Here is a 27,114-nt window from a genome sequence, read left to right as displayed (position 1 = left end):
GGCTTCCCGGGTGGCACAGTGGTAAAGAATCTGCCTGCCAGGTAGGGGACATCAGAATCGCAGGTTCAGTCCCTGGGTCGGGAAGATCCCCTAGAGGAAGAAATGGCAAACCACTCCAGTATTCTTGCCTGGAAAATTCCAGGAGAAATCTGGCAGGCTACAGTAAAAGGGGTCACAAAGAGTCAGACAGGACTGAGCACAGCAAACAGCACACACACATTGTAACATAATACACAGTTGCTATATTTTTTGGCTCACTGATGATTACAGGGTATCTGTGACAACTATGCAACAAAGAGTTAAACAGACCATTAAATAATGGTCCTAAAATATGCTCATCAATGATGTATAAAAATGTAAACATATATATATAATGAAAGTATAAAATACATCCAGCAAATATCAGAAGCCTGCATCAATTTCTGCTAGGAGAAATGAGTGTTCAGATGACTTATGAATACATGATAAAAGATCTTGAGCCAAGTTTTCATAATATTGTGTCAGTGCAGTGAGAGCTATCAAGCTAAGTCATTATTTCCAAAGATACATCTGTACTGTTTTTAGGCCTTGAGGAGTGAGTAAGTGAAAGTGATATGTATTCACAGCGTAGCCACAAAAGACTCTCAGAGTTATAAAGCTTTAAGTTATTTAGGAAGGTGAGAGGAGATGGGGGTGGGCTGGACTGGAAACCAAGTAGGTTTGCCTCATTACTTTGTTCTAATTACAAATTTTGCCTTATTTCTTTTTCAACCAGCATCTAGGAGGGTGTGAGATTTCTGTGTTTATCTAGTGAGACCCCAGATTAAGAAACAGATTTTATATAGTTTTTAATTACTGTCTTGTCATATTAGGTGAAACTTTGACTGCTTATTTGAAGTCTCTTCTGTGGGTAACCTCACACGTTCAAGTGGGGATCAAAAGCTGCTCTTAAACCCAGTTTTTAAATTTCTTAACCCTCATTCAGAGCCTCACTGATTCAAAGTTATTTGTATGGAATCAATTTAGTTAGGCTTTCCCCATGCACAATGGATTCCTTGAAGCAAACTTGTGAAGAAAAAGAGCATTAAAACAACAGAAGGAACAGCTAACCACCAACTAGAAGGGAAGATACAGAAAAATCTGTAAAGTGGACACAGTATCATGGAATATCTTGGTGTCATGGAATGAGGTTTCTTCTAAAGCGTCAAGAAGCAAATAAATTAGAATTTTCTGTTTAAGAAAACAAGGAAGTGAATAATTCAACTTAGAGGATCAAATGGCTTACCAGAAGTGAGGTGTGAATCAAGAGAATATAATTTGGTAAATAAATGTTGCATAATACTGAAAGACAGGATTATGCATTCAACAAAACATTTTTAAAGAGATTTTCCACTGGTTTGTATTTTGATTAGTATTTAAGCATCAGAACACTTCCCATTTCTGCTTTTGGTTTAATTTACCCAAACCAAAATGTTTTCAGTTTTAATGGATAACAGTATCCATTAAATCACCATTATAATACAACAGGCCAGATCACAGAGGAATATCCAGGTCAAGAAGAGAAATGTAAGAGCAGACAAAGCACTTCAAATCTAGACTCTGCTACCAATTAGCTGTTGATCTCTTTAAATCTAAGCCACGGTTCTGTTTAGTTATAAAATGAAGAGGTTTGCTGATGGGGGAGCTTTGAGGAGCATCCCAGCTGTCTGAATGGATTCTGTGTTTTCTTTTGTTGTTGTTGTTTAACTATTTTTAAATCTTCCTCAAACTATTTTGACATCTGTAATAATACTCATCTTTGTTTAGACATAGGAAAATAGTACACAAAAAGGGTAAACAATGCATTTAAGGTAACAGAATGAGTCAGTGACAGACAGAATGCTTTCAAGCTCAAATTCCTTCTCTGCAATTCTCCTACTTGAGTTTAGGGCTGACAATTTCTTTTCTTTCTAAAAGCTTATGGCTCAGATGGTAAAGCGCCTGTCTGCAATGCAGGAGACCTGGGTTTGATCCCTGGGTTGGGAAGATCCCCTGGAGAAGGAAATGACAGCCCACTCCAGTACTCTTGCCTGGAAAATCCCATGGACGGGGGAGCCTGGTAGGCTACAGTCCATGGGGTCGCAGAGTCAGACATGACTGAGTGACTCCACTTTCTTTTCTAAAAGTTTCTGGGGACAATTAGGTTCTTTAATGTGTACATTTGGTAGAGAACCTATATAGATCCTTGTTAAAGGCTGTTACCAATATGAATATTTTCTCTTCTCTTCCCTTCCCTGCCAGACTATGCAAGCATTACTGGAAATTCTGTGCACAGAGGACAGATGAGTAGTGAGCTATGAAAACACGTGTTTTAAACCACTGCTTTTATTCTATTTCATTCTATTTCTAATTTAAGCCACCATGTAACTTCATAGAAATAATTACAGATAATAACTGTATTGATTTTATAACATAATCTCTATATTTCCCCCATATATGATATTCATATAAACCATCCAACCCAGTCAATCATCAATATCATCCTTATTTTAAAGATGAGGAAACCAAGACTCAGAGAAATTAATTCACCCAAGTTATTTAAGTAATTAAAAGTTTACACATAGTGTAGTAAGTGGTGAAACTGTCTGAGTCCAAACATCAATGCTTTGCTATTTTTTTAATATCAAAAACTAGAGAAATGAGAGAATTCATACCCTCCAGTAGGCAAGCGTCCTAATTAAAGGTGGTAACCCACAAGAAAGAATTCTGGTGGTCTGTCACAACAGAGTCACAACCTATGATTTGTAACATACATGCATGTGTGCTAAGCTGCTTCAGTTGTGTCTGACTCTTTGCGATCCGTGGACTGTAGCCCGCCAAGCTCCTCTGTCCATGCAATTCTCCAGGCAAGAATACTGGAGTGGGTTGCCATGCCCTCTCCAAGGGATCTTTCCAGGCCAGGGATCGAACCCAGGTATCCTGTTTGACAGGCGGTTTCTTTACCACTAGTGCCACCTGGGAAGCCTGATTTGTAATATAATTAACTTAAAAAAACAGAAAATTGTCTACAGTATAAACTCCATGAAGAAGTACAGATAACCAGAAGGCTGCTCTATTTCTTCACTATTTTGAAAAGCCAATATATATATTGCATTTATATACATGTCATTTTGTATACCTAAACCTTAAAGACCCTCTAAATTTTCATTTTCACAAAAACAAACTATGAAATGAATTTCAATAGATGGCATAGGTAACTTAATAGGTTAAATTATAAAATAGCAAATCTGTTCCTAAGGAAATAAATGAGATGGTATAATCTTGAATTGGGAACATTATGCTGATACATGTTCATAGGATAAAAAAAAAAATTCTGTACTGCATTTTCAAACTTAAATGATAAGATAATCATTAAGCCATAAATTCAGTAAAAGTTGTGTGTGGGGGGTAAGCCTGAGGAACAGTATCAGAAGGAATTAAGAAAAGTACTATCAAGATTCGGAGAAGGCAATGACACCCCACTCCAGTACTCTTGCCTGGAAAATCCCATGGATGGAGGAGCCTGGAAGGCTGCAGTCCATGGGGTCGCTGAGGGTCGGACACGACTGAGGAACTTCACTTTCATTTTTCACTTTCTTGCATTGGAGAAGGAAATGGCAACCCACTCCAGTGTTCTTGCCTGGAGAATCCCAGGGACGGGGGAGCCTGGTGGGCTACTGTCTATGGAGTCGCACAGAGTCGGACACGACTGAAGTGACTTAGCAGCAGCAACTATTAAGATTACTGAATTTAGAAATTAGAAGCAACATAAAAGAGCTATTTGTTTGAAATAATTTTAAAAATAGACAAACATTTTAGAAGAAAAACAAATGGGGGGAAAGACAAAAACAAATATAAAATAATATAAATAAGGAAGGGGAAATAATCACAGAGATGCAGATTTTTAGATTTAAGATTGAATACTATTAAAAAAAACTTATTGCTGAAAGAAATTTGGACATTTTTCCAACATAGTGAACCTTCAGGAAGAACACATGTTAAAAAAATGGCTAAAGAAATAGAAAAAAAAAAAAAAAGAAGAAGAAGAAGAACAGATCACTAATCATGGCAGAAAAATATAACTGCCCTAGAACAATCTCTGAAAACATACCAGGCTCAGACAGATTTGCTAGCAAGTTCTATCAAAGGCCAAAGAACAGTTTAATCTCTTCAGCAATCTGAAGTCTTTAATAACAGAATATATGACAAAATACACGTAACTCTTATAGAGCAACATTAAAATATCTGCTAATATAACTTGTCACCTTCTGTTCAGAGGAGAAACCATATATGATACCTCATTTGATGCCAAACAAGAATTGGATAAACTGTAAATATTCATTCTTTAAAAAGAAAAAGCTTGGTAAATGAGAAAAGGAATGATACCTGCTTTTCTGAAAGCGACTAAAAGCAAGCTCACTAATTTTGAGAAAAGGAAGGAAGCTGCCAACTTTCATATCTATTATTAAAAATCATTCTGGAAGTTCTGGCTAGTGCAAGAGGAGAAAAAATACAGGTATGAATACTGGGAAGGAAAAGCAAGCATATAATTTGTTATATATATATATATATATATATATATATGAAAAACCAAGCATATTAACTGATCTCCTAGTACAAATAACTAGAATTAAATTTAATAATGGGGGAAATATTACCACAGTAATATTTACTTTGAAGAAAGCTCCATAAAAATACTGCTACTACTTCTTCTCCAGAAGTATCTTCAGAAGTGACAGGAATCAGAACTGAATTAGAGTCTTGGTTACCAGCAAAACTACATGGTCTTGGGGAATATTAAGCCTCTCTCAGCACACTTCTTCACGTATAAAACAGCATGATAACACTTGTTCTGTCTATACATAGACTATATTTAGAATAAATTCAATCATGTATATGAAAATACTTGGTTCTACCCCCAAATTTGCTGATCCTCTCCCTCCATCTTCATGTTTTATTTATATACATTTTAAATAAATTAAATTATATTGGAAATTCACTACTAACTTGCTTCATGAATAAAATTCAATTTTAAGAAAGCACCAATGATAACCAATACTTTATTTTCAATTTCAATTTCTGTATACCGTAGTTCCAAGTGGGGCTCTTGTGTGATGAGAAAAACTAGAATGATACCCCGTGGCCACAAGAGGGAGCTAAATATTTGGTTTCCTTAATTAAAGGCACCATCATATTTCCTACCCTACAGAATAATTCACTTACTGTCTTCAACTGGGCTTTGATTTGTGGCATTACTTCTATCACCTTGACTTAAAAGTCCTGCATCACTCATGGCTGACATCTCTAGAAGCTACCTCAGATGAAACACACGATAATTATATTTACAATAAAAAGTTGAAGGCAGGAGGAGAAGGGGACAAAAGAGGATGAGATGGTTGGATGGCATCACTAACTTGACGGACATGAGTTTGAGCAAGCTCTGGGAGTTGGTAATGGACAGGGAAGCTTGGCGTGCTACAGTCCATGGGGTCGCAGAGAGTCGGACACGACTGAGCAACTGAACTGAACTGAACAATAAAAAAGTAGGGCTTTTATTTTCCTAACAGTTAAGCAAATATTCAGCATCAAAAGCATACTATATCATAAGGGAGAGGGCTGATTGCAAAATCATCCAAAAACTTTTTTTCTTTCTATAGCTCATGCCTTGGTTCTTCCAATAATATCTGCCTAGAATACTTTTGATACTGTTATTAAAAATAGGTATACATTTAATAATGAATTGTAATTATAAAATTGTACAATAGTTTTATAGAATGCTACACTTAAAATATATGGAGATCATAGCAAAGTAACTGTAAGGGAATTTGTGATTTATGAAAATTATTTTAAAATATTAAATTTGATCTTACAAAAAGGTTAAATGCAGAATGTAAATTGCTACAGAAAATACTTAGGTTAAAAGCTAAAGAAATAAATTTTACAATATTCTGACACCACATTATTAACTAATTATTTTTTAAAATATTTAAAATATATATAATCAAAATTATAGCGATCTCATTTTATTCAGAAATTATGATCTCAATATACATAGTAAATGAACAAAATAGATTTAAATAGGAATTAGGATTATGACTTTAACTTATAACACAAATAGGTCAGTTTGGTAATCATCAGATTATATTAGGAATGAATACTGGAGTAAAAAGTATATATATGAAATATAAGCAGATAAAATGTGCTAATCTTTTCTACAGTGTATGATAAACAATAGATTCCTGCATTACACTTTTTGGGGTAAACTGTGTGCTTAGTTGTGTCTGATTCTTTGCGACCCCATGGACTGTGTTCTGCCAGGCTCCTCTGTCCATGGGGATTCTCCAGGCAAGAATACTGGAGTAAGTTGCTATGCCCTGCTCCAGGAGACATTCCCAACCCAGGAACCGAACCCATGTTTTCCTCATTGAAGAATTCTTTACCATCTGAGCCACCAAGGAAGCCCTGGAATACTGGAGTGGGTAGCCTATCCCTTCTTCAGGGGATCTTCCTGACCCAGGAATCAAACCAGGGTCTCCTGCATTGCAGGAGGAGTCTCTACTAGCCGTGCTACACGGGAAGCCCTAATCAAGACAGTTTTAATCTTCACCAAGTCTACAGTGCTCATGCTCTTACTCAAGATAAAATTATACATATCATTTGTGAGAGAAGAACTAAAGATAAACAAATTTTGTTCATATCTTCAAATTATTATGCCAAATGTTGGCAAACACACCCTGGGCCCTGGTGAGATTACAGTGAGCCCAGAAAGTAAGACTGAACATGGCCTGAAGAAAGACACAGGTTTGATGCATAAAAAAATGAATCTATAGTGATCTTCCATTCTGCTTTTTATGCACAAGGGTTTGTGGACCTAGTAATGGATTTCGGGACACACAGGGAGCACAGCTGTGCGTATGTAACAAGCCTAGTGCAGTCTAGCGGGACGGTCCACGGGCCCTGGACTATCGGGTTCAAATTACAGCTCTTCCCCTTAAGAGCACTGTCATCATTCATCTGTAAAATGGGGATATGATGGAAACAATCTCATAGGGTGGTTGTAAGCATTGTTTAATCATTTATACACTTAGAGAAGGGCTTCCCTGGTGGCTCAGATAGTAAAGACTCTGCCTGTAATGTGGGAGACCCAGGATCGATCCCTGGGTCAGGAAGATCCCCTAGAAAAGGGAATGACTATCCACTCCAGTATTCCTGCCTGGAGAATTCCATGGACGGAGGAGCCTGGAGGGCCACAGTCTGTGGGGTTGCAAAGACTAGGACACATCCGAGCGTGTTATCACATACACACAGACTTAGAGAAATTGAGAATGGCCTGTTATTTTCAACTACTACTATTACTTTTAGCTATTATTATTTTAGCTGTTGCTCCTACCTATTATTTTTAGGTTATAAGAAACCAAATGATTTCCCCAAACCAACAACTAAACCAGTTTAGAGAACCTTTATTTTAACCATAATGAGGTAAGTACATAGGCTGACACTATCTCATGGGCTTAAAGAAAGAATAGTTCTCACAGGGAAACTATTTTGATTCTGGACTGCATCTCAAGTAAGACATGTACTTAGCAGGCAATCAACAGAATTATATCTTTAAGTCTTCCCCTGCCATTGATTCACCCCTGGATATATTTAAATACATTTCACATCTCCAGAAGAAAAAATATTCAAAGGAATCATGGCATAAATATTTGTAATGAAAAGAAAAAAAACATACCTGGGTAATCTTCAGATACATGTACTGAATAGGATACACTGTTAAAACAAGGGGCGGGGGGAGAGAAAAGACAGGCTCAAGTTACTACTAAGGTAGACATGCTTTTACACAGTAAAAAACAACCTCAGGTAACTCATTAATTTATACAGATACAAGTATAAATAGAAATCAAGATGGATTAGAAAACATCTTTGATATTTGACACAGGAATCTTACAGATTTTTTAAATACATGACATAGTAATATAAATCTTTTGTGATACTTTTTTTAGTATAGCTAGGTCTTTTTATCTCAGCAGTGTCTAACATTCAGTTCTTTATAACCATGTGCATTGTTTGTGTAGGTTTCATCAAATCATCTTTTCTTACCAAAAATGAAGTATTCTCCCACGTAGTATGGCACTTAAGGATCTAAACATTTATAAATTTAAACATTTATTTTTAATATTGCCTTTTCATAATATGTTGTGCTTTTTGAAACAGGTGCTTTACTTTAAAGAATTAACAAAATGGTGACGGTGTAACTAATAGGTATTCATAAACCTATCTCTCATCATCACCATATACAGTAAATAAACTACCTGCTGTACTCAGAAGGATTGGGTTGTTTTAAAAATCACTTTTAAGAACTCCATTCTCGGTAACCTCACTGTTTCTATGTACTTATCTCATGACACATGGGGATTTGTCATACTTTGTTTATTCTCCTTTATCAACTAGATTGCAAGTCACTTGAAATTAAGGTCCATTGATATTTGTATTTTCAGCACAGTTACCTATGCTAGACACATATGCATGATATTCAGCACATATTCAGTATTAGCTTTTTGGACGGATCAGTGCGGCTGCCACTTGTCACAGAAAAGTCAAAACTGAGTTCAAGTTCAGCCAAAATAACTACCTGTTTAGACCAAAAATGATCAATTGTCTTTGAAGAAACTTACAGAATAGAGCCTATATAAAGTATCATTCACCAAGTCAATACAGTCCAAATTACTTGACATATTAACAAATAAAAAAAACTTGAATCTACTTCAAGAAAAAATTTGACTCGTGCATGAGATTAGCCCTCAATAATGTTAAAACAGTAAATAAGTATGGTTAAGGATGTGAAGGAAAATCTCATCTCAAGAAGAAACAAATACAAAGAGACAATCAGGGTCTTGTGGGACACTAACAAAACAGCAAACATTTTATATAATCGGAGCTTTAGAAGATGAAAAGAGAGAATAACGCAGAAAAATAAAGCTGAAAGTCTCCAAATTTGGGTGAAAGACATAGATGTGTAAATCGAAGAAGCTCAGAAAACTCCAAACAGGATAAGGGCAAAGACATCCACTTCCAGGCACACATAATCAAACTGCTGAGAAACAAATACAAAGAGAAAAATTTCACAGCAGAGAAACAAAAGACACATTACATATAGGGAAATAAGAATCAATGTTAAGTTTTTGTAAGAAACTACAGAGGACACAGGACAGGAGGAAAGTAGAGTAGGGGCGGCGGTGGGAGGAGGGGACAGGAAGCAACAGCTATGAACCAAGAATTCTTTATCCAGGCCATAAATCTGTCCAAAGTGAAGGCCAATAGAGAATTTTTTAGATAAAGGAAAACTGTGGAAATATGTCTCAGCAGACTTAAAGTATAAGAAATCCTAAACGAAGTTCTCCAGGCTAACTGAGAATTAGAATTTCAAATACCCAGAAGGAATGAAGAGCACCAGAAACTGTCATGCTTTGTTTGACAAAATGTAAGACTGTATTTCTCATAATGTTTTAAAAATACACATGGGTGTTTAAAGTAAAAATTCTGCACTATGTGGTTTATCACATGTAAATGTAGTACCCATGGCAGTTACAGAATAATATGCGGGAAGGGTTAAATGGTCATATATAGCTTCAAGGTCCTTAATCTTATGGGAAATGGTATAATATTAACCCTAAATAATACCTCTAAGAAATTGTAAAAATATACATTGTAATTACTAGAGCAAGCCCAAAACAAGATTAAAGACAATAATAAATTACATAGAGTTCTAAAATCATTCTGGAACTTTTAATCCCAAAGAAAGCAGGAACAAAAGAACAAAACACAAGGAACAAATAGAAAACAAATACTAAATAGTATGAATCCTACCATAGCAAGAATTGCCTTAAATGCCGATGGACTAAACACACTGAATAAAGGACAAAGATGGATAGATAGATTTTAAAAAGCCAGATCCAATTCCATGCTGTCTTTAAGAGATCCACATTAAATAAAAACACAGGTAGATTGAAAATTTTTAAATGGTAAAGATATACCATGCAAACAGTAAGCATAAGAAGACTGAAGTGTTTAGTAACAAAGACATCAAGACAGACACAAAGATATCATTCATAATGATATCATTCATTAATCCAGAGGATTAATCCATCAGGATGAAGGCACAATAATCACAAATGTGTATGTACCTAATAACAGAGCTTCAAAACACGTGAGACAAAACCTGACAGTATTAAAAGGAAAAACAGACAATTCAACATAGTATGAGAGATTGACAGAACCACTCCCCTCCAAAAAAGATCATTAAAGACACAGATGATTCGAAATACATTTTCATAGAAAACTGCAACCACAAAAGATATTCAAAAGACTATCTTTTTCTCTTTAGATACACATGGGTAAAATGTCCACCAAGGTAAGTCACCTACTGGGCTATAAAACTAGTTCTAATAAATGTGAATGCATAGATGTTCAGGGTTCACTAGTTTATATCCTGGTATTCTTGGCTCATCTTGTCCTTAAAACACTAAATCTTAAGTCCTCAAAAAAGCCACTGCCATTTAGAATTTGTGACTGGACTCTGTTACCTTCGCCACAAGGCAATGCAACTCTCCCAGTCAAGCCCAAGTCTCCAGGACTCCACCAGTCAAATCCCTGGCATGTTTTTCTAGTCCTTAGAAAGTAATTAGTCAGGGACAAGAAAGACTAAATAAAGAGGACAGTAGGAAAGAAAGATGGTTAATATGAGACCAAGCACTGATATGCTGGTTCTTTCATAAAGCATATTTAATTGTTCAATTAATTCAAGAAGCATTTCTTGGTAACTGCTAAAAGTCAAACACTGTGTTAATCCCAAATAAGATTCAGGTAGAAAAAAAAATGACTAAATTATTAATTCAGAGGGAAACAAAGAATATGAAATATAATGAATATGACAGACCAAGAAATCTGAATATTTTAAAGCACATCAGACTCTTTTTTTTTTTGCTTTTTATTTTTAAATAATTATAGAGTCACGTGAAGTTACACAGATAGTGCAGAGAAGTCTCCTGTTTCCCCACTGATTACATCTTATGTGCCAACAGTACAACATCAAAAGGAGGAAATCAACACTAGTGTTATGTCATTTGTTCACATTTGCATCATGTACCCACTATCGCAAATCAAGACGCAGAACGATTTGATCACTCAACATCTCCCTCTTTAGAGTCATACTTATCTCCCTTTATACCTACATCCCTAAACCCAGGCAGCCACTAATCAGTTCTCCATCTCTGTAATTTTGTCAGTTCAAGATTATTATTATGTAAGTGCAATCAGAGTACGAAGCGTAGCAGTATTTTAGGTAAAAATTAGTATTTCGAAAAAATTACTATGATTGGAAACATTTAGGATAGACTGAAGAGGAGAGGGATCGAATTAAGTAATAAAATATGAGCAAACATCAGTGGGGAGGTATGTAATGGGAAGGAGAAGCAGGAACAAATGGCAGATGCTGGACCCCAGCCAAGAGCCCAGCTTTGGGCCCTGAATCAAATGCCAAAAATTAGAAGATAAAATAACCATGCCTCAAACAAGCTGGAGGAAATATATACTATGACCCCGTGTGAATTCATCGTCCCACAATTCATTTCCTTACAATGGAACAATACCATGTAGAAAGGAAACTATGGATGACCAGGGCAAACCTTTATCTGGCAGTACTATGTGACAGAAGCCTGGGAATTTGCCAAAGATTATGCTCAGCACTGAGCTGAATTGACTCCCAACAGCCTACCATCTCAACCTACGGCACTTGGATTCATTTTTCATCCGAATCAACGTTTAGAACCAAAAGGAAGTCTTAGTACAGTCCTATGTCTATCTTCAATTAGGGAGACTGCTGTGGTTAGGCCAAGAAAACTGGATCAAATTCCAACTTTGAGCTGGGTGGCATAAGAAAAATAATTTCTATACACTCAGCTCCCATCTCTTTTCAGTAAAATGGGGGAATCCAGATCTACCTTACCAGCCCGCTGTGATGATTTAATGGCTTAACAGGTGTAAAGCCCCCAGGACAATGCCAGACACTAGCAGCAGGTGCAGAGTAATTTTAGCTTCCAGTACAAGCAGTGAAAATTTACAGAAGTGAAATTTTACATGAATGAATGTTCTCTGGGGAACTCAGTTTGTTCAAAATCACAATATAATGCATTTTTTTTTCAGAGACCAAAGCTAACATGGGTGATTTTATTTTATGGTTGTATTTTCCTCATGATATTAGGAGACATTCCCATGTTCATGATCATGCCTAATTTTTCAACTACAAAATAGAAAACAAAAGCCCTACAAAATGATTCATCAGCTCCTGTGATGTATAGCATCTTCAGGGTTGTACACCAGAAGGAAAATCACTAGGGCTGTAAAATCTGAATCCGTTTCACTTACAGGGTCCTTAGGGAAACAATCTAATAGAAACAGACATGGATGATTAAAGCTAAAGGACCTAATAGGTAGGGCTAAAAAAAGAACAAAGAATCAAGCTTAAATAGATATGAGAGTAAGTGTAGCACATGCAGTACATAATAAATGTTAAAGCACACACACACAAAAAAAAGAGAGAGAGAAGTGAAAGTGAAAGACGGTGAGCATGAGAAGGAAGAAAAATTTGGAGCAAGCTCTGAAATCTTATTTTTAAAAATGCCTTCAGATATTTGGAATTTGCTAAATTACAAATATACTGAGGTGCTTTGACAGAGAAGTTCAAGTCCATCGATAGGTATCTGGCATATACTGAATGCACCGTACTAGGTTCTTAATATCACAAGTTTAAAACTATAATCTATAAGTTATTTGTATTATCTCAATAATTTTTTTTTTACAAAATGGTTGTTTCTGCCTCTTATTGCTCTGATAGCATCTATCCCAAAGATACCTTCAAATAGCCAAGAGCCTCTGGAGAAGTTCCTGGAAGAGCCCTCTTGGATGTTAAGTATCTACCTAATCTTCTACTTTGTTTACGTATTTGTTTACTCCTATAATTAAACTGCCAACATCCGCTGGATCATCGAAGAAGCAAGAGAGTTCCAGAAAAACATCTATTTCTGTTTTATTGACTATGCCAAAGCCTTTGACTGTGTGGATCACAATAAACTGTGGAAAATTCTGAAAGAGATGGGAATACCAGAACACCTGACCTGCCTCTTAAGAAACCTATATGCAGGTCAGGAAGCAACAGTTAGAACTGGACATGGAACAACAGACTGGTTCCAAATAGGAAAAGGAGTACATCAAGGCTGTATATTGTCACCCTGCTTATTTAACTTACATGCAGAGTACATCATGAGAAACGCTGGGCTGGCGGAAGCACAAGCTGGAATCAAGATTGCTGGGAGAAACATCAGTAACCTCAGATATGCAGATGACACCATGCTTATGGCAGAAAGTGAAGAAGAACTAAAGGGCGTCTTGATGAAAGTGAAAGAGGAGAGTGAAAAAGTTGGCTTAAAGCTCAACATTCAGAAAACGAAGATCATGGCATCCGGTCCCATCACTTCATGGCAAATAGATGGGGAAACAGTGGAAACAGCGGCTGACTTTATTTTTCTGGGCTCCAAAATCACTGCAGATGGTGATCCCAGCCGTGAAATTAAAAGACGCTTACTCCTTGGAAAGAAAGTTATGACCAACCTAGACAGTATATTAAAAAGCAGAGGCATCATTTTGTCAACAAAGGTCTGTCTAGTCAAGTTTTTCCAGTGGTCATGTATGGATGTGAGAGTTGGACCATAAAGAAAGCTGAGCGCTTAAGAATTGATGCTTTTGAACTGTGGTGTTGGAGAAGACTCGAGAGTCCCTTGGACTGCAAGGAGATCCAACCAGTCCATCCTAAAGGAGATCAGTCCAGGGTGTTCATTGGAAGGACTGATGTTGAAGCTGAAACTCCAATACTTTGGCCACCTGATGTGAAGAGCTGAGTCATTGGAAAAGACCCTGCTGCTGGGAAAGATTGAAGGTGGGAGAAGGGGATGACAGAGGATGAGATGGTTGGATGGCATCACCGACTCGATGGACATGAGTTTGGGTAAATTCCAGGATTTGGTGATGGACCAGGAGGCCTGGCGTGCTGCAGTCCATGAGGTCGCAGAGTCAGACATGACTAAGCAACTGGACTGAACTGAACTGCTCTCTATCAGCACCTTTCCCTCCTCTGCCGTGCGCTTCCAGCTCTCCCATGCAGGTCACCGGCCTGCCTCCCTCCACCGGGTTAACTCATGCCGGCCGTTCTCCACTCCCAGCCCTGGGCTCTGAGTGCTGCTGAAAGGACAGAGGAACTAAATCTAGTGGCACGCCAGGTGGAATGTGACGCCAGCTTCGCACAACTTAGCTCAGTGGCCCCCAGAGCCCACCGCTCACACGCTCCTTTGCTGCTGCTTCTCTGTAGTCTTTTCAACCCCCCACATCTTTCTAACACCTTCTAACTATTAATACCTGCCCTTTCACATGCACATTAAGATACAATAGACGATCATATGGTTACTCCCTCAAGTCATTCTCTCGATTGTTTCTTCACCAACCACCTACAGGCTCATACTTCTCTTCTGGCACCCAGAAAGAAGGAAGTCTCCTTCCTTTTATCTAAGGCTAACACATCTCATGATTTATAGATCCCATAAGCTCACAGTCCATTTGGTACCTTTCTCGATTAATTTAATCTAACAATGCCATCATTTTAATCAAAATTTGTAATTATGCAACTGAGAAGAGATCTGCCCACAAAGATATTAATGGTAGTACCATTTAAAAAGAAAAAGTGCCTCCCAAGCCATAAGTGCCAATAATAGGATTTTACCAACTATTACATACACACAATGTGATGCCTAGCAACTATGAAAAAATAATGGTGTAAAATAATATGTAATGAATGAGATAAGTGTTTCTGATACATTAAGGTACATACAAAAAAATCAGACTGCTGTAAACATATTTTTGTTAAAAATGTATAAATGCATGTCTACACAGATAGAAACATGGCTTGAAAAATAATGACAAACTTGAATAGTTGTTATCTCTTGGTAATTGGATGAAAGGAAACTCTACCGTTTATATTGTTTCGATCCTTACAATAAATGTATACTGTGTAAAAAGGAAAAACCTAGTAATGTTTAAGCTCTCCTTTTACCTCGTAGCCTTTTTTCATCACTCTACTTTTTTCTCAAAGTTAAGTTTTTATAAAGAATAATCTAACCAGTCTTCACTAGCTATCAACTTTACAGGCACCTTAAAATCTGGCTTCCACTCTTACTACTCCACCAAAATTCTATTTCTCCAGGTCACCGTCAGCCTTTTTTATTTCTAGTTATTTTCTTAAATGAATTCTCAGATGCAGTTACTAAAAACAAAGATATCATGAAACCCTCCTTCCCTGGGTTTTGAACTCCACTTCTCCCTGGGTCCCTGCTTGCTTTTGATGTCTCCTTAATCTCTTTCGATATTTCACAGCAGTTCATGTTCTTTTTGTATTTCAATGCTTTCTGCTCTATTTTTTCAAATGAGTAATCTCAACTACATCCATGAGAATCTCCTACCAGCCAGAAGCAGAAGACTCAAATATTCCCACTCTCTAAATCAAGCAGGCAGCTTCTTTTTTTTTTTCTTCTTCACATTTTCAATAGGATATTCTGCTAGCAAATTAAACCCAACACATACAAAATAGAACTCATAGGCTTCTTCAAATGAATTTTCAACTCAGCAGATTAAATAGCAAGAAATTCAGTGTAAATAGGAGCAGCAGCTGCTGTTAGGGAACTAGGGACCAATTTACTGCTTGACCGTATCAGGGCATGAGCCCCTTGGCCACCTTCTGGAGCAGGAAAATTCTGATTCAGTAGGTCTGCAGTGGAACCTGGGAGCGTGTATCTATACAAAGCACCCAGAGTGATTCCAATGAAGGTAAGCTCTGGATCTTGTTTTCAAAAACATACAAATACAGGTCCTATAGAGTAAAATTCTAACTCCTTAGCATGTCTTCCGAGGCTCATCATGATCTGACCCATAAGTTCCTAACTAGCCAAAACCCTCACAAATACTCACAGACCTTAACATTCAACCACGTCAGGTTCTACCATTCCCCAGACAGGTCATCTTTTTCACACAAATGAAACTGGTTCCAGACTGCTGGGCTCTACCATTATTAACTGTGTGACAGACAGCTAGGTAACTAACCCTTCTCTGCCTCGGTTACCTGGTCTGTAATACCTATCTCTTAGGGCTGTTGTGAGGAGTAAACAAGTTAACACATGTAAAGCACTGAGAAGAAAAAAAAATGACACCAAAGTCTTCTGTAAACATTAGTTGCTTCATTAACAATATTATTTCAATGATTATTACTTCTATACATAGACTTATTTTCTGAGAACACACCCCCCTCTCCCCTCAATATTCAATCTCAAAAGCAACTTCCTATGAAACTTCAAAAACTCGGGCAGACTTGGGTGTTTTTTCCCCCACCAAGGTACAGACCAAAGATTGTCATCTCCAAACCACCACGGCTCTGCCACAGTAACTCAACAATTAAATAAATTCTGAATAAATGAACAGATCATATCTTTTTCCAAATTTACTTGAAAATAGACCATGCCATTCCTAGACAGAATACCTACCCTGTAGTAGGCAGTACTCAAATATTCGATAACAAATCAGATCAGCAAATGCGGTAACCAGTAGTTCTCCCTGTGGGTACATACCACTGTACATGTGCCAGTCCCTTTCATCACATTCTTTTCACAGGCTTTTCATGATGCAGGTTCTGAACACCCTGGTCATGGGTATTCTCCTTTCATTTTCGAATCTACACAATAAGGGTTTGATACTTAAAATTATTACCAGACCTGACAGCATGAGCTGAAATTCAGTGACACAGTATAGGAGAAGATCTCTGAGATGCTCTGAGAGATGGAAGTAATAGTTATGTTCATAAAAGAGTAGACATGTTAGCTTTTCAAACTGCTCAGTAGTTTAACTATTTCACTTGCCATGAGAATGCTTTATTTAACTTACTCCTATCTTGAAAGTATGGAAGAAGCAATGTCAGTTCGCCTAGAAAAGAGGCAGTTCAGTTCAGTTCAGTCGCTCAGTCGTGTCTGACTCTTTGCGACCCCATGAATCGCAGCACGCCAGGCCTCCCTATCCATCACCATCTTCCAGAGTTCACTCAGACTCACGTCCATCGAGTCAGTGATGCCATCCAGCCATCTCATCCTCTGTCGTCACCTTCTCCTCCTGCCCCCAATCTCTCCCAGCATCAGAGTCTTTTCCAATGAGTCAACTCTTCACATGAGATGGCCAAAGTACTGGAGCTTCAGCTTTAGCATCATTCCTTCCAAAGAAATCCCAGGGCTGATCTCCTTCAGAATGGACTGGTTGGATCTCCTTGCAGTCCAAGGGACTCTCAAGAGTCTTCTCCAACACCACACTTCAAAAGCATCAATTCTTCAGTGCTCAGCCTTCTTCACAGTCCAACTCTCACATCCATACATGACCATAGGAAAAACCATAGCCTTGACTAGACGGACCTTAGTCAGCAAAGTAATGTCTCTGCTTTTGAATATACTATCTAGGTTGGTCATAACTTTCCTTCCAAGGAGTAAGCGTCTTTTAATTTCATGGCTGCAGTCACCATCTGCAGTGATTTTGGAGCCCCAAAAAATAAAGTCTGACACTGTTTCTACTGTTTCCCCATCTATTTCCCATGAAGTGATGGGACCAGATGCCATGATCTTCGTTTTCTGAATGTTGAGCTTTAGGCCAACTTTTTCGCTCTCCTCTTTCACTTTCATCAAGAGGCTTTTTAGTTCCTCTTCACTTTCTGTCATAAGGGTGGTGTCATCTGCATATCTGAGGTTATTGATATTTCTCCCAGCAATCTTGATTCCAGCTTGTGTTTCTTCCAGTCCAGCGTTTCTCATGATGTACTCTGCATATCAGTTAAATAAGCAGGGTGACAATACAAGCCTTTTCCTATTTGGAACCAGTCTGTTGTTCCATGTCCAGTTCTAACTATTGCTTCCTGACCTGCATACAGATTTCTCAAGAGGCAGGTTAGGTGGTCTGGTATTCCCATCTCTTTCAGAATTTTCCACAGTTTATTGTGATCCACGCAGTCAAAGGCTTTGGCATAGTCAATAAAGCAGAAATAGATGTTTTTCTGGAACTCTCTTGCTTTTTCCATGATCCAGAGGATGTTGGCAATTTGATCTCTGGTTCCTCTGCCTTTTCTAAAACCAGCTTGAACATCAGGGAGTTCACGGTTCATGTATTGCTGAAGCCAGAAAAAAGAGGCAGGGGTATAGAAAATGTTCCATGAAAGGAATAAGCATGCTTTATCCAAGGCCTTCAGTGAAAACCCTGTGAGTGTATATGACCTCCCTTCTTCCATTCCACTCAACATGAAGACACAAACAGGTTGCTCTCACTCCAGAACAGAAGGCTCATCTTTCCCACCAAGGAAATACATTGTTGATATGAGGCAATTTATACCACACTTTGTTTGTGTGTGCTTGTGTGAAGTCAATTCAGTAATGTCTGACTCTTTACGACAATATATACTGTAGCCCACCAGGCTCCTCTGTCCATGGGATTCTCTAGAATACTGGAGTGGGTTGCCATTTTCTTCTCCAGAGGATCTTCTCGACCCAGGGATGGAACCCGATCTCTTAAGTCTCCTGCGTTGGCAGGCGGGTTCTTTACCACTAGCGCCACTTGGGAAGCCCCCTTTACAAAGGTTAAAGGGTGAAGATGCTTGCCCAATAAACACTGAGTTTCTCAATAATAGGACTTCCCTGGTGGCTCAGAGGTTAAAGCATCTGCCTGGAATGCGGGAGATCTGGGTTCGATCCCTGGGTTCGATCCCTGAGTCGGGAAGATCCCCTGGAGAAGGAAATGGCAACCCACTTCAGTCCTCTTGCCTGGAGAATCCCATGGAGGGAGGAGCCTGGTAGGCTATACAGTCAATGGGGTCGCAAAGAGTTGGACACGACTGAGCGACTTCACTTTCACTTTTCTCAATAATATGCATGTTCCCATTTTCAAAGCTTATTTTGATAATCTTTAAAGTTATACTTTTAGCAAGATCAAAAGTGATGATGCTTTTTGCTTGACTTTAAGGAAGTGGCTGAGTCAGCAATTTTCTATGCTTAAATATTACACTATCAGTTGGAGGCAGGAGGAGAAGGTGACAAAAGAGGATGAGATGGTTGGAAGGCATCACTGACTCAATGGGCATGAGTTTGAGCTCCAGGAGTTGGTGATGGACAGGGAACCTGTTTGCTCCATAGGTCGTGAAGAGTCAGACACAACTGAGAGACTGAACTGAACTGATAGGCTGAATGTTTAGACTTATAAGTAAACCATCTTTTCAACAAGGATGAACTTGAAAGACTTAAGTCCAATTTTGATCAGTAACCTAGATGCATCCTTTATTTATAGTATTAATAAACTACACAGTAAGAGCAAAATCATTTTTTAATACTGCCTTAGTTTTTTAAAAAGCCAATAGCTTATTTAAAGTTCTACTTCTCTCTTTAATCATAACCAAAAATAAGAGGTGATTACAATTCCAACAAGACATGAATATTGGACAGAGAATGCCAGGTCATCACCATTAAGTTTTTGTTGTTCAGTCTCTATAGTCATGTTCGACTCTGCAACTCCATGGATTGCAGCCAGGCTCCTCTTTCCTCCGTTATCTCCCAAAGTGCCCTCAGATTCATGTCCATTGAGTCAGTGACGCTATCTAATGATCTCATCCTCTGCCACTCCCTTCTCCTTTTGCCTTCAATCTTTTCCAGGATCAGGATCTTCTCCAATGAGTTGGCTCTTCGCATCACGTTAAGTTAATTATATATAACTACTACCTGACACCTTCACTAGATTATATATGTAATTTCCATATTTCTTCCCTCAAAGTCTAATGTTTAAAGTTTTCTCTTCTGGAAAGTTTCCAACTATAACTAATTCCATACTGTTCTGATAAATATTCACTAAAAAGGAGATGGGCTTCCAAGGTGGCACCAGTGGCAAAGAATCCACCTGCCAATGCAGGAGGCACAAGACACAGGGATTCAATCCCTGGGTCAGGAAGCTCCCCTGGAGTTGGAATGGCAGCCCACTCCAGTATGCTTGCCTGGGAAATCTCATGGACAGAGGAGCCTGGTGGGCCACAGCCCATGAGGTCGCAGAGTCAGACACGACCGAGGACACATATAAAAACCTTTATCGTCACCATTTTAGATCTAAGCTCAAGTTATAAATGGTTTTAAAGTTTAAAGGTGCTACAAATTATTTGCATAGCATGACAAGGCTCAAAAGTTGAGCATGATAAAACAATTCTGTAACTGAAGTAAGGCTTTGGAGAGATAGGAAAACATGTTTTAAGAAAACACTATGAATACTCAGAGAAATACCTGTAATAAATATTAAGATATTGCCTCACCAACTTTCTCCAATAGTTAAGGTACACAAAATCAGTTCTCTCCAAGATACCTGCTTGTGGAATATCAGGTACAATTCTTAATACCATCTGAAGACCCTTCAGGATCCAGCCTATCTCCTCCTCTCATCCTTTTGCTTCTGCACTCTCTCTCTCTGTGCTCTGACAAAAAAAAGGGAAGAAAAAAACCCAAACCCTCTCTCAGTTCTTCCCCATGCCTTGTTCCCTCTGTCTGGAATTGTCTTCCTCCTCCTGTTCCTTTTTGCCCAACTCGTCCTCACCCTTCAGATCTTAACTCAGATGTCACCTCCTAGGAATAAGCTTTCTGATCAACCTTTCCAGACCTGGACAGATCATTCAGAAAGAGCAGTTGCCCGGTTTGTAATTATGCCCTCATTTACGTGGCGTGAACATTTGCTTCCCCCATGAAATCTATGAGATCAGAAGGCATCTGCCTTCCTCATCGTAATTTCTCAGCACCCACCATACACCTAGCACCTACTAGCAACAGTGTCATCATCTGCGGAGTGAACGTTTCCTTCAAATGGATACGTCTTTTTATCTTCCAACTCAGAATAAACTTCCTCACAACATTACTTAGCAAATATGATTCAGTTTACAACCTGAAGAGCGCAGGAGAAAGAGCATGGACTTTAGAATATGCCTCTACCAAGCCACTTGAACCTGAGAAAATTAAATTGGCTAACTTTCTCCCACTTCTCTGTTAGGCGAGGTAATACCTATTTTCTAGTTGGTCTTGTCAATGACAAGATGTGATGTGGAAAAAGAAGCTTGTGGCATGGGAGGAGATGATCAAAGAAAATGATTTTTCAACTTCCTCCCCTCCCCTAAACTTCAGGCATGAGAAAATATTTAATAAGTCTGTAATGGACAGAGGCCTTCTAGCTCATTGCAAGAAGAATTCACAAGGCCTCCTAGCTCATTGCAAGAAGTCCTTGAACTTGTAGAAGGAGAATCCCTTCCCTCAGGCTGATGAGAATTGCCGATCCCTCTTTCAAAGTAGAAGAGAGAAGTCACTAGCCTATACCTTGGCATCAGTGGTTGGTTCAGAGTGATTCGTTCAGAGTAAAGCCTGGAACTTTTATTTAATGGTTTGGGAAGTGACACTTGCTCCTCCTATTTGTGGATAAGGAAGCATACAGCCATAGTTTCTTTTGGTAGACTCCTACACCCATGGTGAATAGAGAAAGGCAGAGCTTAGAAAATTTCAGAGACAGAGACAGAGGCAGGACTCTGATCAAAACAATCTTAAATCTCATTATCAATAAACTTCATGGCAGGAACAAACTTTTACAGTTAGCATAAAATAGTTTTGTTTCTTTTGACCAAAATCATCTTAATTTGAACATGGATCTATTGAATTGCTTGAGTTATTTTAATGTAAACATGTACAAGCTATTTAAATTAAAAACTAACAGGCATTTGGGTTTTTCCAGGTAGCTCAAACAGTAAAGAATTTGCCTGCAATGCAGGAGACCTAGGCTCAATCCATGGGTAGGGAAGATCCCCTGGAGAAGGACATGGCAATCCACTCCAGTATTCTTGCCTGGAGAATTCCATGGACAGAGGGGCCTGGTGGGCTACAGTCCATGGAGTCATAAAGAGTCAGACACGACTGAGTGACTAACTCACACACAGTGAATATACAAGTGATTTATTTAGGGTTTTAAGTTATATTTATAATTTTAATAGAACATATGACCTGAAAGCAACTGTAATACATTAGATATTGTACACTGAAAGCTGCAAGCAATTTATTTTTTTCTGTTTGTCAAAGATTTCTTTCAAGTATAACATTTTTTTTCTTTGTGGTAAAATGATTTTTTTTTTTAGTCTTTCATGGGCATTTGATTTATTATTTTATTTGAATACTACATGTATGTAAAATTGGATTTGGAAGGCTGTAATCCTATCCATTGCTTTTCTCATTTCTTTCTGGACTATAGCCTTTGGGAAGTCAGCAATGAAACAGGAGACTTTCAGACTGTAGAACAGTATTTCCTAATGCTTGCTAAAATCAATCAGCCTTTCACTCTTCATTAAGCTTTTGAAAAATGATTTGTTCTCACAAGATTAATGTGGAAAGTATAATTATTTGAAAACAAGGGTAATGTACTTAAATCTGACATATTTTGACCACAAAGTTAATTGATTACTAGATATTCAATTAGCAAATGCAATTCATTCTTAAGCCAGTGAATATGTAACTAAAAGACAGCCTCAAAGTAACAAATATTTAACACAAAGAGCACCATGTAGAAGGTTTAACCAAGGAAAAGTGGCGAGTTTAACAAACCAGTTACAATCAGAATACCTGTTTTGAATATATGTCTAAACACAACATGTGGATTTTTCTTGTAAGCAGAAGGCCAAGGCAGATTCTGCTGACCGCAGATCCAATGAAACAAGAATGACATGCAATTGAGTCAACTGATCAGGAATATTTAATCATAGCTATCTGATGAGATACTGTTGTTCCTGTTTTAAATTTCTATTTTCTATCAAATAGATAAGGAAGAGTTTCATCTTTCTTCTTTCTTTTTGAGCGGTCTCTAACTTTCAGTTTTGTAGACAGTTTTTAGAAACTAAAACGAAACATTTAGAAAAAGCATCTAGCTCTCACTGATCCTTCCAGAATTCAGAAACTCCTAATGAGTCCCCTTATGTTTCATGACCATAGTTATTTTCACAGCTTCAATAAGAATCTGCCTCTCTTTTTTACCAGGATATTACTGGACAAAGCCATTGTGTAACCAGAGCTATCCTGAGAATATCATGTTTCAAAATGATTTTCATTTAATCAGAAATGACAAGCAACTACTGAGGGACAAGAATTGACTTTTATATGGAACTAATGCTTACAAATTTCTGCCAGGAAAATTGCTTGGCTGGTAGATTCCCAGAGTTACAGCAGGTGAGAAAGGTCATTTTCTGGCAGGACCCAACTCAACAGCTATTCATCCAATTACATAGCTACTGAAAATGAAATCTGTTGTAACGTGTGTCTTGGTTTTGTTTTTCCAGCCTCAGAGAAGCAAATAATAGAGGCTTTACAACTCCAATCTAAAATTTCTTATGAAAAATTCTGGAGGAAAATTAAATTCTATCACCTTAGTAAAACATGATTCTAGATCTACACGCTCAAAGAGGCCTCTGTGGCCAATTAATACTCTTGTGGATGCTTTTTGTGATGAAGAATTACCTTTGGAAATTACTTATGATCAGAGGAGGAATACTATAGGAAAAGGTGTCAAAAACATGAAAATGGGCCAAAAGAATTCTGAGTGTTTTCTGGAACGATGGGCATTGTTCAGTGGGACCTGCAAATGAGTATCTGATTCCCAAGGGATTTCTGATCACCTCAGCTATTTTTCTGCTCTACAGGGATAAAAGTTAAGCTGTTTAAAAAAAAAAAACAAAACTAATCATAATGCAAATAATTTGTTTGTGGCATTACAAATGAGTTTTTTCTGATAAAGAACATGTATATCAGCAAATCAAATATCTGAACCTCCAATTCTCATTTGAATCATGTGAACATAAACAAAGAAGCTTTGGCATTTATAAATGAAGGCCTCTTTATTTCACATTTAGGTGTTAAAATAATAAAGTCAACTTCATAAATACTGTACACTTTATCTAAAGTACTTTTGGGTCATTGAAAAGTTAGAAGGAACTAAAAAGTTCACGAACAGGGAATGGTTAAATAAATAATGGTGTATCTCACTCACTGTTGTGTCCCATGTATGCAAGTTAAGTTGCTTCAATCATGTCTGACTCTTTGTGACCCCAAGGACTATAGCCCACCAGGCTTCTCTGTCCATGGACTTTTCCAGGCAAGAATACTGGAGTGAGTTGCCATTTTCTCCTCCAGGGGATCTTCCTGGCCCAGGGATAAAACCACTGTAGCCACCTGGGAAGCCAGGGTCCCAGAAGCTCAGATTATGCATATTGTATCTTAAGATGTGGGCTTCCCACATGGCTCTAGTGGTGAAGAACCCACCCGCCAATGCAGGAGACATAAGAGATGCAGGTTCAAGTCCTGGGTCAGGAAGATGCCCTGGAGAAGGCAACGGCAATCCACTCCAATATTCTTGCCTGGTGAATCCCATGGACAGAGGAGCCTGGCAGGGTGTGGTCCACAGGGTGGCAAAGAGTCAGACATGACTGAAGCAACATAGAACACACGCATGCATCCTAAGATATGCTCAAAATATATGTATAGCTTCCTTGCCATGGATACATACTGAATCACTCTTAAAATGACAGAATAAGTATTTTATGTCTTATCAAAGATAAACCATCTAAATCTAATTAACAAGTCTGTTTATAAGTCTGATTTTAGGTGACGTGAATAACAGTGTCTTTCTCTCATGGAACAGACTTTTTTAAAAAATATATGAAATAGATTAAGAGAAATAACTTGGCTTATAATGTGTCTGCATGAAACTAATCATTGTTGTGGAATTTTATTGTACTATATAATGTCCTAAATGAGAGAACACAGGAGTCACACTGCCTGTGTTTATTATATATACATGCAAAGGGCTCAAGTACCTTCATCGATAATTCAACATGCTCAAAATCATGAAAATATTACACTTGATAGTTGCAATGTTGATTATAATATCTGAACAAACAACAAAAGGCACTTGAAGATCTTGAAATTTCAGTATTTACAAGCCATGCAAATATGTTTAAATAAATTACAGAAACTATTCTGTTTAGCTAGCTCCCCATGAGCCACACAAATGTACACTGGAATCCTATTATAGCACTAGCAAGCGAGAGGAGCGACCATCAATCTGACTTACAAAAATATTCTTCCAATCACTACAAATCCTTCATGATGAGTTTCCATTGTAGTAAAACATTACAGTGATACTAATGATATTGAGACTCTAGAATACAGTTTGTCTAACACGTGGGTCTGCATAGATAATCTTTTGAGGATTTCAATTTAGGATGGGCAGAAAGATCTCACTCTCTTAGCTTCCCTTTCTAGGCAATGCCTGGCCAAAGAATGAATCTGTGTTTGGGCCTCCTTGATTTGGGTGCTGTGAATTCTCTGAAGAAAATGGGAAAACTCCAGCACGAGTGGAAAGTCACTTCTCTATTTCTAAAAAGTGAGAAAACTCTTCATCCCAGGTAAGTCAATGAAAAAGTTTCTCAGGGCAAAGGATGCAGAGAAAAGCAAAGCAGAGAGAGAGAGAGAGAAAATGAGAAAGAGCATTAGCTGTCTTTGTTCAGTCAATCTGCAATATTATAGAAAGTGTACACTAACTGTCCTGGGAACATTGCAATTTGGCTGGGAATTACACAGTTTTAAGGACAGAAATAGGAAAGGAGAAAGGTAGATACGTTAGTGACATATTGACTTGTTTGAAATGACTGTGATTATTTCTGCAAATAATTCACTTACATACCTCCTTCTGTTACCACGTAGAACTATGTATAATTATGATTATTATGATTAATTCACTCATCCAGGGACAGCCTAAGGCAAATGAAGAACTACATTCTCTGCTTCTGCACCATCATGAAAGTCTTTTCTTTTCTTTCTCCTCTTTCCTTTTCTTTCTCCTCTTTCCTTTTCTTAAGAAGGCCAGTGAAAAGGAAAATGAAATTTCCTTTATGAGAGTTCCCAACCCCCAACTCTACTCAAGAGATCCTTCATAAACTATTACCAAGTTCACATATACCAACTGAAAAGAAGGTAAATGTCCATATGGGATCCGAAGTAAAATATCCATAAAAAAGACAGATAAAGTCAAAGGTAAAAATTTTTGTGCAACTCTTTCTATATTTTTGCATTTAACATCAGTAGTTCATAAGCTGCCACAAGATTTTCCAACATTATTTTCCAAAACAAATTTTGTCAGTTAAGTTCATTTTCATTAGTGAAGTTCTCAGTTACTGTACAGAATGTGCGTGAAGTAAGGAAATGCTCTGCATGGCACAAGGCAACTTAAAGAAGGCTTTTGGAGGTAGAGATCACACTTGAGAATACACCAGAAACTGATGAATACTACAGATTTAAGGAAAAGATGAACTAGTGTAAGAACCAGATACGTAGGGAATTGTAGAGAATCTGACTTAGTAAGAAAATAAGTTATCATACTGAATATGAAAAGGAAACCTCACAAGATAAGAGATTGAAACAGACAACAAAGCCATAGATTCTACCATATATACTGACAAAAGCCCTTTTTTATGTATAACAAATTGTGAGGCGTATAACTGATATGCCATTTCCTAAATTATTTAACAGCTACTTTTTCTGACCCTGAGTATAGTTAAATTGAAATCTAAGCAAACATTTATACAGGCTTCCCAGCTGGCTCCGTGGTAAAGAATCCACCTGCCAATGCAAGAGACATGGGTTCAACTGGGTCCAGAAGATCCCCTAGAAGAGGAAATGGCAACCCACTCCAGTACTCTTGCCTGGAGAAACCCATGGACAGAGGAGCCTGGCAGGCTAGTCCCTAGGGTCGCAAAGAGTCGGACACAACTGAAGGGTCATAGCTTTCACTCACGCTACATAAAGAATACTGGAGCGGCTTGTCATTCCCTTCTCCAGGGTTTCCTTACAGACCTAGGGACCGAATCCAGCTCTCCTGCATTGTGATCAG

At 38.0% G+C, this 27,114-nt stretch overlaps 1 protein-coding gene across 1 annotated transcript in view; it reads right to left on the bottom strand.

Moving 5' to 3' along the window:
- Positions 1-27,114, bottom strand: part of PARP8 (poly(ADP-ribose) polymerase family member 8) — a 195,653-nt gene that overhangs the window by 86,595 nt on the left and 81,944 nt on the right. Inside the window, exon 4 of the mRNA XM_040262467.1 lies at positions 7,730-7,767. Coding sequence (XP_040118401.1) covers positions 7,730-7,767 — 38 coding nt within the window. The remainder of the gene's footprint in view (positions 1-7,729; positions 7,768-27,114) is intronic.

Source organism: Oryx dammah, unplaced genomic scaffold (assembly GCF_014754425.2).
Source record: "Oryx dammah isolate SB20612 unplaced genomic scaffold, SCBI_Odam_1.1 HiC_scaffold_20, whole genome shotgun sequence".
Classification (NCBI taxonomy): Eukaryota; Metazoa; Chordata; class Mammalia; order Artiodactyla; family Bovidae; genus Oryx; species Oryx dammah.
The sequence above is the reverse complement of the archived record's forward strand: the minus strand, read 5'-3'. Positions and strand labels throughout refer to the sequence as shown.